This window comes from Camellia sinensis, chromosome 3, assembly GCF_055761805.1.
Source record: "Camellia sinensis isolate YWXY chromosome 3, ASM5576180v1, whole genome shotgun sequence".
Taxonomy (NCBI): Eukaryota; Viridiplantae; Streptophyta; class Magnoliopsida; order Ericales; family Theaceae; genus Camellia; species Camellia sinensis.
Window position 1 is genome coordinate 19,341,841 of NC_138963.1, and position 14,599 is coordinate 19,356,439.

Genomic DNA, 14,599 nt, shown 5'->3' on the forward strand with positions numbered 1-14,599 from the left:
TATCTGGAATCTCAGTATGTGGAACCTTTTCGAGGCCTCAAACTTATCCAATTCTATTGAGAACGACGTTCTCGACTTGACCAGAGATGTGACATCGGCATCTTGTCGCTTCCTCTAGAGGTAGTCCTCAAATCCTCCTTAGCCCGTCCAGGTGCTCAATTGTCAACGGATTTCAGCCTTTTTGGTGCGCTGCTCCCGGTGTCGTTATGAGTCCTCTTGGACCTCCCTTCATTCATCGTGTCAAAACAAAGCTCCTTCCCTTGAACATGTCGATGTTTCTTGACATAAGCTTCCTTGGCACGAGGTGTTTTTTGAGACTCTTCTGTCATCGATTCTCCTCGCCCAACCTCCCGTGAAAGCCGATGCGAATGCTCCTTTGCCCTGTCATGCTGAGGGACTGCAGAGATTGCTTTCTGCCCCCCTTTCTGGGCATCGTTCTTGGCCACTAGAATCGATGTGTCCTCCAATAGAAACAGTGGTTGCATGACGTTGTTCTGCATCATAAAGTTGACAACCGATTGTAAGTCTGTCAATTTGTTTGTCATTCCCTTTATCTTGTCGTCCCTCCTCAGGCATCTATCTTTCATACTTGGAGGTCGCTTTCGTTGTAATACTCGCATCGGCCTACCTTCTTTGGCACGTCTCCCTCTTGGCCGACGTCCTTTTTCCTGAGATTCTGCTCCCGGGGTTCTTCATTACGATTCTCTTCCTCTACATTAGGATTGGTGTTTGCCACTCCCACTAGGGATATCGTCCCCGACCTTTTCTTCCTGCTCATCGTTGGCCATCTATTCTCTTTACGTTTCCACAGACAGCGCCAAATTGTGGGTGTTGATTTTTGACCACACAATCAAACAAGGAAACTCAGCAGGAGAGCACCGGCAGAATAGATAAAGCCCGAACAACCTGGAACAGAAAGATAAGAATCCGGCAGTGATTCGTCCACCCGGGGGCACTCCGACGATCAAGTCAGTAATCACTACCTCTCAAAGATAACAAATAGTGTTTAACTCACTAGACAGAGCGTAAAAAACATACCTTAAACCCACGAGGGTGCCTTATTTTTATAGCCAGCACTAACCTGATCCTCGTAGAAGCCTAGCTCCAATGGACTTTGTCTCAATACTCATCTTGGACTCCCAGCTAGATAGAGATAAACTCCCTAAGAGTTTTATCTTCCAAACTGAGGTCCTCCCCCATTCTAGGACTCTTTTCCTTTATCCACTCATCTCAGATTCCGATATCTCCGAAGATAACCTCAACCTAGCCGAGATTATCTCGCACATGACCATGCCACGTGGCATCTCGGCTGACATGTCGGCGTCACCTTAACCACATGCTGTCATTCACGAAATATGCTCCCACAACTTAGATCTTGGATTTGCTAAGTGGAATAAAAAAAGAGAAAATATAAAAAAAGAAAATAAAGTGTAATAAATTGTTTTTCTCTTTTTTAGCTGAGTTAGAAAAATGAGAAGAAAATAAATTTATATCTGTCAAAAAAAGATGGGGAACTTACCAATAAGTCACATATACAAAATTCCAAACCCATCTAATCCCAAAACAAAACACTTGTACCAATTAGTCCTATATATTTTTAATTGTTACCAAAAAATCCTTCTTTTTTTTAAATTTACAGACACTGTTACATCCTACTACCATTCCGTTAGACGGTCACCGAAGACTCGCCGAAATGTTCAACATCACCGTGAAGTCGTTGGAGTATTGCTGGAAGTTCACCGGAGTGTTATGAACGTCAATGAAAGTCGTCGGAATGTCCAGAACGTTCTTTGGATGTTAAGAACATCATTAGAGACTCATCGGAATATCCAAAATATTGCCGGAAAAAAAAAAGAATAAATGGAGAAATTAAAGCAAAAAAACATAACAAAATGTGCTAAATATTGATAAACTAAAAGAAATATATATATATATATATATAACGACAAAAAACAGAAACAATGGGGAAAAAAAAAAAACATATGTTATTTTTCAATTTTTTTTAGGATTTAAGCAAATAATCTCTAATATTGATCAAATTGAAAAACAAGTTTTGAAATTGTAAAATGTTATACTTTCAAAGCAAAAATCTATTAAGTATTTATCCTTATTAATCAAACTGAAAAACATGTTATGAAACTACAAAATTTTACAGTTTTAAACCATGATTCATCGCAGTACCAAAAAAAATTAAAACTACAAAATTTTACATTTTTTACAGCCTGTAACTAAAACTCAAAAACAACTTGTTCAGATGAAAATTTTCTCCATTAAAACAGAAAAAAGAAGTGTATAGCATAGAAAATGTAAAAAAATTAAGAGATCGAAGGAGAGAGACAGATATAGAGAGGATTGTACTCCAGCAACTATTTTTTGTTTAGATCCAACTGGATCTGATATAGATCTACTCAGATCTGATGTAGATCTACATCAAATCTAAGTGGATTTACTCATCTTCTTTGTCAGAAACATATCTTTTTCACCGTTGATGAGGGTGAAGTAGGAAGTCGGCGGTCGGTGGTTGCCAGTATAATCCTAATCGATGGTAATCGTCAATTGTTGGTGACTATATATCAGAAAGAGAAAAAGAAAAAGCAAGATGTGGTTGCCGATCAACGATCACCGAAAATCACAAAGAGCAAAAGAGACAGAGAAGAAGAAAGGCAAAGAAGAAGAAAAATGTTATAAGACTTTTGAGTATAAACAAAAGGTTATTGGACTAAATATGTTACACATTTTTCAAAGAAGATTTCTTGATAATTTGCTCAAAAAAGAAATAAGTAAAATAATTTTATTTTCTTACAAAATATTGTGGCCTTTTAATTCAAAATAAAACATGATTTTCAAATACAAAATTACTCTTGCCACATCATTTTGTGAGAATTTTCTAGGTAACTATACAGTATGACTAGAATTTTCCTTCAGCATAATATACATTCAAGAGCATGATTTCGTACTTTTAAAACAATCATTTAGACATTAACCAAACAAGCTGTTCTATGAGCCAACTCTTCTCATATTAGGCTCTACATTTGATAAAAGTACATCTGAATTTGTCCACATATCTACTCACTTCTTTATGACACCACAACCTCAACTCATAGGGTCACACTAATAGAATACAACACGAGCCATTTGGCATCCAAAAATAAAATTTAAAACCAAAAACAAAAAAAAAAGTCGAATAAAAAGAACAAGGAAATCTCATTCTGTAGCCAAGTTTCCGTACTGCCATGGATTGAAATCCATTGACCCGATGTCAGTCTCCTCAATGTTGGATGAGCTATCCATAGCAGCCCGATGTTCATCATATTTTCCATTGTAGCGATAAACTTCCAATTCACCCCAAGGTGTAGGAGCAATTTCACTAGATGGGTCAAACCATCTTGGAGTAAATTGCTCGCCCTTCGTCTCTCTAGTTCTCTTTTCAGCCCTCTGTTTCTCCTCCAAACTGAACAATAGACACAATCAAAACAGTTATATTGTCATTACTTGCCTGCCCAAACTTCACACAAAGCAAGGACTTATAAGTTGAGAGAGAGAGATACCGGCTCTTTTCTGAACCTGCTTTGGGCAAATCACCCTTCTCAAGTGCATATCTATCTGGACGCAAGCGAGAATCTGAAGCCAGTAACTTCTTAGGTGCAGTGTCCAAGCTATTTATCTTGTGTGCAAAATATGTATACTGAAATTTGTCATTTGTAGGAGCTTTAGCAACTCTCCAGACCTGCACAGTGACAGCATCAGAATAATTATAAGTGGGTTTAGTTGATAAATACATATTTATCAGCAATTTGAACAACTGCCTAGGGAAAAAATAATAATCTACTCCTTAAGTCCCAAAATATTAGTCCTTGTTGGGGAATCCAATTTTTTTTGGTAGTGTACAATTATTACACTTCAAAAATACTGACTTTGACTTTTTTTGGAAATATTAATTGTCATAATTATACTTTTTGTGTATGAATTTAAAAGAATGGCAAGATAGGAAATTCATGTCATTTTAGTCTTTGATTTTTGAAAATGGACTAATATTTTAAGATAATGAAAAATGAAATAAGGGATTAATATTTTGAGAAGGAGAGAGTATCAAAGATATTTCAGGGTCTTCTAATGTAACAGTATTGCAAACATAACAACAATGATTGAACTCAACAATCTATGTTTTCCTGCAAAATGCAGGGGCACTATGACCCAGATTCCATACTTTCATCTAAAACATTGACTGGCTGAGCACAGACAACAAAACTAAAAAGTTCTCAATATCAACAAGACAGAAAAGAAAATATCACTACCTAAAGAACATGGAAAAAGTTCTTAATTACATCATTACTCTACAAAAAGTTATTTGTTTCCCCAGTTTCAAAATGAAAAAAGTACACGTTTGCACAGGTCCAACTACCTCATATCTAGGCACTGAAAAGTCAAAGATTTCAATGACTTTCATAACAACATTGATACACTAGCAAGAAAAGGGTCAAGATAAAGGGTGGTTAAGGAAGCCAACCTCTGTCAATTCAGTGCCTGGCAGGGGTTCTCCTTCCGCATCACAAGGCTGATAACTCATTGAATCGTTCCATTTCCCAGTCATCAATATTTTGGGTTCTTCAGCAGCATTATATATGTATCCATCCACTTCATAGCGACCAGCACTGCAAACAAACACAGAAGTGCACAAAGACATGAAAACGAAAAGATTCAAGCTTCAGATAATATTCCAAAAGGGAAAGGAAATTTGTTAATTGAATAGAGGCTTCTTCCTAGGCCATAATTAATTAATTACTAATCTGATGATACTTAACGAAAACTTGAATGATGTGTTTTGAAACCGAGGCCGAGATAAAAAACCATTCGATACTAACTGTTGCAGAGTGGAAAGAGGATTTTAAGAAAACAACTCCTAGGTGAACTGAAAGTCCCTCCAAGAAGACAACTTTTTTATAGCATCACATTCTAGGACCCATAATCAGCAGCAGTCAAAAACCTTCTTACTCCGTGTCTCATTTACCCACATAAAGCATACCGCACTAAAAAAATGATATATAAGCAAAAAAATAGAAGTCAATGGGAAATTTCTACCCACAGGCATCACCAATAATATTGTAGAAGTAAACTTATTGTAATATAAAAACAAAAGGACAAAACACGCCAGTCTAGATTGGTCATTGGTCTAGATAAGAAGCTCATGCAATATCTTATGGCTACCTAAGAAGCATGGACATGACATTGACATGTCAACACGACAAATTTAAAAAATGAAGGACACGATATATGGAGAACACACAAAATATATAGTTTTATATATTCATTAGGTCATATATATGGTATTTCATCTAAAGATTATAAAAATGTAACATAACACCAATTCCTAAAATCTTAATAGGTATAAATCTATATTGTTTTTTCATCATTGGATCCCAAATTATTTTCTTCAAACTTGTAATGTGATGTGTGTGTAAATGATAGATATGTGTGTCCTCAAGTGTCCGAAGCATGTCTAGAACTAAAAGAATTAGAGAAATAATAGGAGATGTTTGGACGTGTGTCCAACATGTGTTGGGAAGTATCCAATGAGTGTTACTGTCCAACACCTATTTAACACGGACACAACACCTTAGAAGTGTCCGTGTTTGTCAAATGACTGACCACCTATCAAGTGTCAAAGTAGGTGCAATGGGTAGTTTAAACTAGTGCAACAAACACACACAAGGAAAATGGGTGAATGAAGACTAAATAAATAAATAAGACATTCTCTTTTATATTTGCAAGCTCACATAAATAAACAAAATGCCCTGCACGTAGTTGTGCTCATCAAAAGCAGCAAAAATGTACTTATAAAAATAAAAAATAAGAGCAGCAAATATGTATTTGGTCTATAAGTAATAAACCAAGAGTTCCAACAAAATTACTAGAATGATTGCTAAACATCATACCCGAACCAGCCGCAAGGTTGAAAATACAGCACAACTTTGTCCCCCGTGGTCATGTTCGTCAAGATCATCTCACCTGGTGAATCAACCCAAGTTCGTCCAAATATCAGGTTGTTAACTTTTGTGGGAGGAGGCACCAAATCTAGGACCACACCATCTTTTTTCAGGGTCACTCGTGTCCTGCATATGGATTTATATAGGAGTGAGTGAGCTGCAATTACATTGTTCGCAAAAAGATTTTGAAAGACAATCTTGACAAATAATTGCCATATGATTTCAGGTAGATCCCAGGTGAAAGTTGGAACAAGCTTTTTCACTTCTCTCTCTCTCTCTCGTATTTTTAATCCTACCAAACTTAAAGTTCAGCTCATAGTACTGATGAAGTTCACAGAGATATGATCCTTGGATCTATGAAACTATAAGGTTTTCCGATACCATAAGTGCTACAAAAAAACAACTATAAAGTCTAAGAAAAAAGACTCGTTAAATTTCTACCTTCTCTCACTGTATTAGCAACATTACATAGAGCAAAGTCCAAAACCTAATAACACTGAATCCCAGAACAAGAATTACCTTCCAAGGGGATAGACATCAAGCGAGTTTCCTAGAAATTTGGTCTTCACCTTGGAAGTTATATCATAAACAAAATGGTCATTTTCAGCATGTCCAGCACTCATTGGAGGATGATGGCTAACCTGGAAATAAAATTTTTTGAGAAGAATTGCAATTATTATGCACAGTAGTGCAAGGCAGAACATAAGAATAAAGATGAAAGAAAACAGAGTGTGATAAAAATGTTAATTGTAATAATAGTTAGCAAGAAAGTTCTGCTAGTCTATAATGCAGGCAGAACAGAATAATTCTTTCTTTGTTCATGACCAAAACTAGCAACCAAACATAGAAAGAAAGAAAAATTATATCCTTAAGAAAATGTCGTCAAGCTCACCTGTTCTGCAATAAATGTGACACCACCATGATTGGCCATCTCATAAGTTTCACCAAGAACTGGATTAAATGGCTTCCAGGTTCGTTGTAAGGCATAATATGTGGATATAAAGAAGGATGCTGCAATGGAGAACAGTGAGTTCGACAACAGAAAATGTGCACAGAGAGAGAGAGAGAGAGAGAGCTAAAGAATTCTTACAAGCATACACTAATCGCATATAAGGATCCTCACATTCATCTGCTAAATCTAAAAGGTGGGAGTATTCCATCAACTGTAACAAACATTTTATATCAGTGAAATTCAACAAGCATAGCAACATCATCAAACATTACACAGACATCAACGTCATACAAAAAACACAAACCTCTGCCATTTTCTGAAGCATTGACATTGGCTCAAAAATGAGTACTGGAAGTGTCACCATCGATGTGACATCAGAGCCTATATATTTCTGCATCATCTTCCAATGACTGTCCCGATCCTGTGAGTCACAAGAAATTCAATCAGAACACGGACAAAAAAACAAAAATTTGTAGGACGGATTGAAGTTTGCGTAGTTGGTGTCTTTATTCCAACAATGTTAAGGCAAACTTTTGTAGTTTGCCTTTTGAGTGAAAATAAAATAAGAATATATGTCAAAAATGAAAGAAAAAAATAAAAAAGATCTACTTTATTTTTTGTAGAGAGATTTACTAACCATTACATATGGACAATAATAATACTTGTCTACAAGAAATGCTAAAACCTAAAAATACCAGTTCTCATCAACAAATAAATTTGTGTCATGCACCACATTTGAGGATCTTAACCCATAAAGACATATACAAAAATCCATGACATTGACTGAATAATACATACAATGACGCTTCATGGCCTTGTTGAATTTTCTCAACCTATATAAGAGTACTGTACTATACAAAAATCCATGACATTGAATAATGAAGCAGAAAATTCTAGAAAAAACGAAGCAAAACTTGAATCAGAAAAATGAAATGACAAAAAGAAAGGAAAAATAAAATAAAATAAAGATATTGCACCTCTTGTTTCCATCTTCCTTTTCGTGCTTCCTCTTCAGCATCTTCAGTCCCCCCTTCGGGATTTATAACTTCCAGGCCTTCATAACCCAGCAAACTGGACAAGAAAAACACCACAAATTAATGAGAACCAGATTCTTCAGCAGAATCAGCATATGAAGCTAATATGATCAATAAATATCATGAGCATTGTACATCATTGACAAACCATGACAACTGGACTTCAGCCTTAATCAGCGGAAGAAAAGATTACTCAGCTCTCTCATCAGTCAAATGGTACACTTTATGGATTGTATTTGGTTGTACATGTGTATATATCTGTGTATACACGAAGCCACATTGTGGCCTAGGGGACCATGGCCACTGTCAGGTTTTCAACAAATCCCTATATTAAGGGAAGGTTTAAATATGTGTAATGAACATTATCCACCTTTAAAACTTTAATAGAAGATTAAGTTTTGGTAAATTCACATTGCCCAACCAAAAATAAAAAGCACAAAGTGTATACGATGCTTGAATTGTATAGAAAAATCTTATTGAAGACCATCTGTTACTCAAAACAACGCAAAACATATGTCTTCTAGAAACCGTCATCTCTCTGTGTGTTTATGGTTAAACATATTTTTGTGATCACTGTTGGTCACTCCATACTAGATCAGTTCAATCCTTGTAGTTTTTCTTCCTAAATTCACCGCATAATACGATAAAATTTTAGTTTTTTTCCCCATGTATGGTTCAAATTTAAGGTTTGTCGACTTCAATATCATGCAAGTCAATGTTGGAGATGATGACAACATGGGAAATGGGAGCTCATGCCAGATCATTTGTTTTCTCTGCAGCTCCTCTCATTCATATAAGATGTAATGCCTACTCTCGTTCATATAAGAAGTAATGCCTAGAATTTACATAGGTGTTTGGGGTTTTTTTATTTTTTTTCTTCTTATTTTTGTTTCCGTCTTCAGTGATTTAAAAAAAAAAATTAATTAAAAAAGCTTTAGATTTAGCTCAACGGGAGGAACCAGAAAATTAAAAAAATAAACAAATAAATATAAATTCTAAAAAAAGTGCAGAAATTTGGCTTATTTTGATTTTTTCAAAATTTTTTTTAAAAACTTCTTAGATTCATCTTGGACCCGAAAAATAAAAACATTTTGACATAATTTATAAAAAATAATAATAATAATAATTAAAAACAAAAAAAAAAAAGCGACTTTTTTAGAGAATAAGCAAAGTTCCCAAACACCCATCTGAATCTATTGGGTAATTTGATGAATATGTGTTGAAAACTGATCTGAAATTTGATTCCTGTAATTTGAAATTTGATTTCAAGGGTTCTTCTATACAAGCAAAAATTTGAAAATGATAACTTGTTAACCAACCCAACCCATTAAACAAAATTTATGGAGATGCCAGTATTTGACCCCCCAGCCCGCCCACCCCATATGTCATTAAATTGTTTTGTAGCAGAACCAGAAATGATGGAGAAAAGGGTAAACTCAATTAGACTTGAATTATGCAGAATTCAAACCAGAAAACATGGAATCAGATCTCAACGAAAAATAGAATCTAGGAGCGTACCCGTTGACCGATTTGTGCATAGCGCTGCCGAGATTGGACAAGCTAGAAGCGATTGATGTGAAGAAAGCCATCTTTTTTTTCTCAAACACACCAAACCCCCAAATTGGGTATCCAAGAATCACAGATCTTTATCCAATCAAATGAATCCCCAAATCGCTTGAAAGCCTCGATGAGAGAGAGAGAAAGAGAGATGATTGTTGGCTTGGCGGTTCTTTTTTTTAAAGTAAAAAAATCGACGATCGGTTTCTGTGAATATGTATCCTTATATACTATTTTTAAATTATAATAATGTGAGTCATTCATATGTATGTTACAGTGCTACGCGGTTGTCAAAGAGCGTGGACTTTACTGGGGTCCACCTTCTAGGAGGCGGCTGACTCTTCCGGTGGCCAAGTTTGGAATTGCCGGCTTGAGTCGATGACATCATCAACCGAACAGTCAAGAATGTTCATCGGAGGTGTTTGTACAGACAACATTTTCTTTTTAAAATTCGCACTTTTTCAACCTGTCAACAACACTATAAATTCACAATTTATTCAGAAAAAAAAAATAATAATTAAAATTCATTTCAGACAACAAAGATTAAGGGTTCGTTTGGTTTGTATTTCTGAAAAAATTTTAAGAAATTTCCTCTACAAATAAGTTTTTAAAAGTAATCAAACCAAACAAATTTTTCCAAAAAAATTTCTCAAAACTTGTAAACCAAACAAGTTTTCCAAACAAATCTCTCTCTCACACACATCAAATCAATCACTTTTTTCAAAACTCTCTCTCAAAATAATTTTCCAAAACGTCTTTTGAAAAAACCAAACCAAACAATTTTTCGTACTTTTTATCTCTAAAGCACATCTCTCAAACACAAACCAAACATACCCTAAAATTCTTTATCTATTAACACCATAATATAACAAAAAGTGTTACAAAATGATTATATCTTGTCTCCTTTACTGTAAAACTAACAAAAAGGCACATAATTTCCTATCAAAGTTATGCTCGACGATGCTTCAGAGAATAGAAATCATCTATAATCATTTCTAAGTTAAAATTTTCTGCGATTTCTTTCTCAATGTAAACAACCAAACAATCTGTAAGAAATTCGTCTTCCATTTTGTTGCGAAGGCTAGTTTTTACAATATTCATTGCTGAAAATGCCCTTTTGAGTTGTAACTTGTATCACATTACTTTTATTTGTTTTTTAGTTTTTTTTATTCACAGATGTTTGTTTGTATCAGTGGATGAGGTGGGGCCCAATCTTTGAAATGAGAGGGAAATAAGACCAAAAGTAAATACAAATAATTGATCATTTTTAAGAGATTACATAAAAAAATATATATTTAACACATATATATGTATAATTTTTATTGGCTTTGCAGGGCGGGACCCCTTCCCTCCACCACTGAAAATGGGGACCATTTAAATTATTCAATTACTTTTTTTCTGTGGTAATGAACGGCGGCAATTGTTATGAATTAGGAAAGGAAGCAGAGGGATGACAATGAGTTGGGGAATGTGAAGAGCAACGGTGAATGGAGAAATTGAAGAGATAAAATTTAATTTGTTATCTTGTCAAATTTTAATTTTATTTTATTTTTGGTTGGATGGAAGTGGCAGCTGAAAATCTTAGCCAGCAAGGAATTGATTGCTTTCGGACGCCCAAAATGCGCGTTTGCGTGAAGCTGTTTTGCTCCTTTGTTCTGCGAAAAACAGCGCAGAAAATTCTGTTCCCAACCGTGCAGATTCTGTATTAATAAAGTCTAAAGATTAAGCACCCAGCTGTACAACAAAGTGCTTATCGCACGTACCTCTGTTTAGGAAATAAGTTGATTTTTTGATTTTTTTTGATTTTTTAGTTATTTTAATTTGGGTTAAAAAGTTCGATTTGAGAAGAAATTTTTAATTTTTTTTAATTTTTTTGTAAGAGAAGAGTGTAATAATTATGGATTGAATATGATATTTTATTTGTTGTGACTAAAATAATCTATTTTATCTTTTTTGACTATTTTAACCACAAACCAACTCGCCAAACAACACCATTGCCATGTGTTTCATTGCACGTTTCCTTGCGTTTCCATCTCCAATTATCTCCCAAACAAATACTAAGGAGTTGTTTGGGATGACTTAAATAAGTATATTTTTTGTCTTTTTACGAAAAGATGTGTAGAAAAGTAGAGAGATGATGTGATAAAAAAAAAGATAAAAAGTGTGTACTTATTTAGGATAGCCAAACTTGGCCTAAATTTAGCATTTTCAAAAAAAATTAAAACGTTAAAAAGTTACTATCCTATTTAAATCACATTACTGTCACATCATTTTAAATTCAATTCATATTTCATAAAAAGTCAAAAAATACACTTATTTAAAACATCACAAACAACCCCTAAATATAAGTTTCAAATTAAATACACTAATTATTTTTGAAATATGCATTTCGATATGACTTTAAATTTTAATCTTAACAATTTTACTTATAAAATTTTTAACCCAGGTTAAATTTATTCAAAACCCATAATGATATATAAAATTCACCCCTAGTTTCTTGTAATGGCTAAAATAGCTAATAAAGATAAAATAAATTAAAGTAATCAATAAGATAAAATGTCATTTTTAAATTATAATTATTAAATTTTATCTCCTTTTAGTTCACATCAGCTCTCACATAAAAAAGCTAAAAAAGTATAAAAAAAAAAAAAACTAGTTTTTAACCATCTTTTCAAATCACTCCCAAATCAATTAAAAAAAAAAAAAAAGGCAACTATTTTCCAAAACAAAACTTTTTTAATCATGTTAAAATAATGGGAGAATTACGCTAATGGTCCGTATAGTTTAAGTCTTGCGTCACTTTGGTTCTTAACTTTTCAATATTTGACCATAAATTTTAAATATTGTTTCAAATAAAGACAATTGAAAGTATCATTGCTCAATTTGAAGAGTAAAATCGTCAATTTAATAAAATAAAAACTAATTTGACAAAAATAAATGTCAAAAAAAATATTTTTAAATTTTTAAAAATTATTTGTACCCACTAAAAATAAAATTATGTAAAATAAATAAATTTTTTAGACATTTATTAAGTTTTTACCAAATTAATTTTTATTATGTGTTTGGATGTTGATCATGTAATGGGTGTTTGTTTTTATTTTCATTAAATTAGTTTCTATTTTTTCAAAAGTCAAATATGGTTATAACTTTGATATCATTATTAAACCAATCTATTAAATCAAAAAATTAAAAACTAAAAACATTTCATATATTAAATATCTTGATTACACATTAAAAACTTAATAACCACCCATTACATGATTATTATCCAAACACATAGTAATAAAAATTAATTTGGTAAAATAAATAAATAAATAAATATCTAAAAGATTTATCAATTTTATATAATTTTATCTTTGGTGTGTAGAAATTATTTTTAAAAATTTAAAAATATTTTTTTGACATTTTTTTGTCAAATTAGTTCATAGTTTATCAAATTAACGACTTTGCTCTTGAAATTGAGCAATGGTATCTTCAATTGTCCTTATTTAGAACAAGATTTAAGATTTAAGGTCAAATATGTTACAATTATAAAGTTAGGGACTAAAGTGACACGAGTCTCAAACTATAGGGACTGTTAGTATAATTTATCCTAAAATAATCAAAAGTTAACTAAAATAGCCAAATTCCTGAACCAACCCAATATTAAAAAAAAAATTATTATTTTGTTGGTAAAATAAAAATTTTAAACCCAAGCAATAATTATTAACATTTTTTTTTTTTTGAATTAATTACCAAATAATTATGAGATTAGGAGTGAAATTGAAGAAATGACGGAGAGTAATTCAAGAACATAAAAAATTCACTTCTTGTTAAAAAAATTTAAAATTAAAACACCAATTAAGATACTGATTTTATAATAATATAGGGAAAATTCTATTTTTACACACCAATTTAATTCAGAATATACACTTAATGAAATATTAATTTAATGAAATTATATCTTAATTAAAAAAGACCATAATAGTGTGACGCCCCAAATTTTTGGTACATCAAGAGAAATTAAATAAACAAAATGACTTTTAATAAACTAAAACGTTGACATCTTAATAGGGCAATCCAACTCTCGTACATAACCAAATGTTCAAACAACAATAGATAAAAACTTAAAATTATTCAAATACAACATAAATAAAATTATAAAGTCCTTAATAGCTATTATATAAAATAATATAATTTATTCAGCTCTAATCGCGGTTCCAAGTCAACCAAGGCTCTACGTTAGCGTCAATTCCATTTCAGCTTCAATTATTTCTTTGCCAAAATCTGGTATAAAACGCCAGGGCAACAAAAATATATGACATGAGTTTTGCAACTCAATAAGAAAACATAATCAACCTACTATTCTTTTTAAGAGAAAATGTCACGACCCAAACCCGCCCCTATGGGTTTAGCACCGTAACCGGCCAGTAATCCGAGATTACTGCTTAACAGTAATACAGTAATATAGAGTACAGGGGCTGGCAGAAGCCAATACAGTAATTAAACAATGTCCAATGAGCTGTGACAGTCTGTATGCCAAAAAGACTTATTTATTCAAATATATATATACAGTCGAACAGAACAGGATGCACATATATACAATCATTCAGTCAGGGACCTAATCCCTATTGAACAGTACAGTACAATAAACAAAACAGTTACAGAGACAGAAGGGGAAACTAAACACCCTAAGCCATAACTTGACAGGCTCGGAACCTCGCATTGAGGCACATAGGTTGGCTTGACAAAACTGGAGTTTACCCCGACGCTTCTAGCTGCGGTCTGGTGCCTGCACACCTACATATATATATAAACAGTGAGCTAAAGCCCAGTGAATAACACAATGCGTAAAGGGGTTAAGAATGAATGTCCTTACAGTAATGAAAACAGTTCATTAAATCAATATTTCAGTCATTCAGTCAGTGCAGTCATATGTGGTACATCCATTAGCATAACAGTACAGTAAACAGTAGGTCTAAAAAGACCGAACAGTAAATGATGGCCATCAGTCAGTAACAGTAGTGGTTCCAACGAGGGAACCGACAGAGATCTCTGTAGCAGTATCAGTAAACAGTAGGTGCTAAGGATGC

At 33.2% G+C, this 14,599-nt stretch overlaps 1 protein-coding gene across 1 annotated transcript; it reads right to left on the minus strand.

Annotated features, from left to right (window-relative positions):
* Positions 1-2,949: 2,949 nt before the first annotated feature.
* Positions 2,950-10,063, minus strand: LOC114264646 (oxysterol-binding protein-related protein 3C). The gene is made up of 10 exons (XM_028205331.2): positions 9,489-10,063; positions 7,914-8,007; positions 7,241-7,357; positions 7,075-7,147; positions 6,877-6,995; positions 6,504-6,625; positions 5,934-6,110; positions 4,508-4,652; positions 3,549-3,727; positions 2,950-3,451 (listed from the first exon to the last, which is right to left on the minus strand). The coding sequence occupies exons 1-10, from the start codon at positions 9,557-9,559 to the stop codon at positions 3,205-3,207; spliced, it is 1,344 nt and encodes a 447-aa protein (XP_028061132.2). The 5' UTR covers positions 9,560-10,063; the 3' UTR covers positions 2,950-3,204.
* Between the last annotated feature and the right edge of the window lie 4,536 nt (positions 10,064-14,599).

Bases quoted from the DNA above. Each gene is read 5' to 3' on its own strand.
- LOC114264646 (XM_028205331.2), bottom strand. From the start codon at position 9,559: ATGGCTTTCTTCACATCAATCGCTTCTAGCTTGTCCAATCTCGGCAGC. The intron at 8,008-9,488 runs GTACGCTCCTAG...TTTCTTGTCCAG, and splicing joins ATGCACAAATCGGTCAACGG to TTTGCTGGGTTATGAAGGCC. The intron at 3,452-3,548 runs GTATCTCTCTCT...TCTATTGTTCAG, and splicing joins GCAGGTTCAGAAAAGAGCCG to TTTGGAGGAGAAACAGAGGG.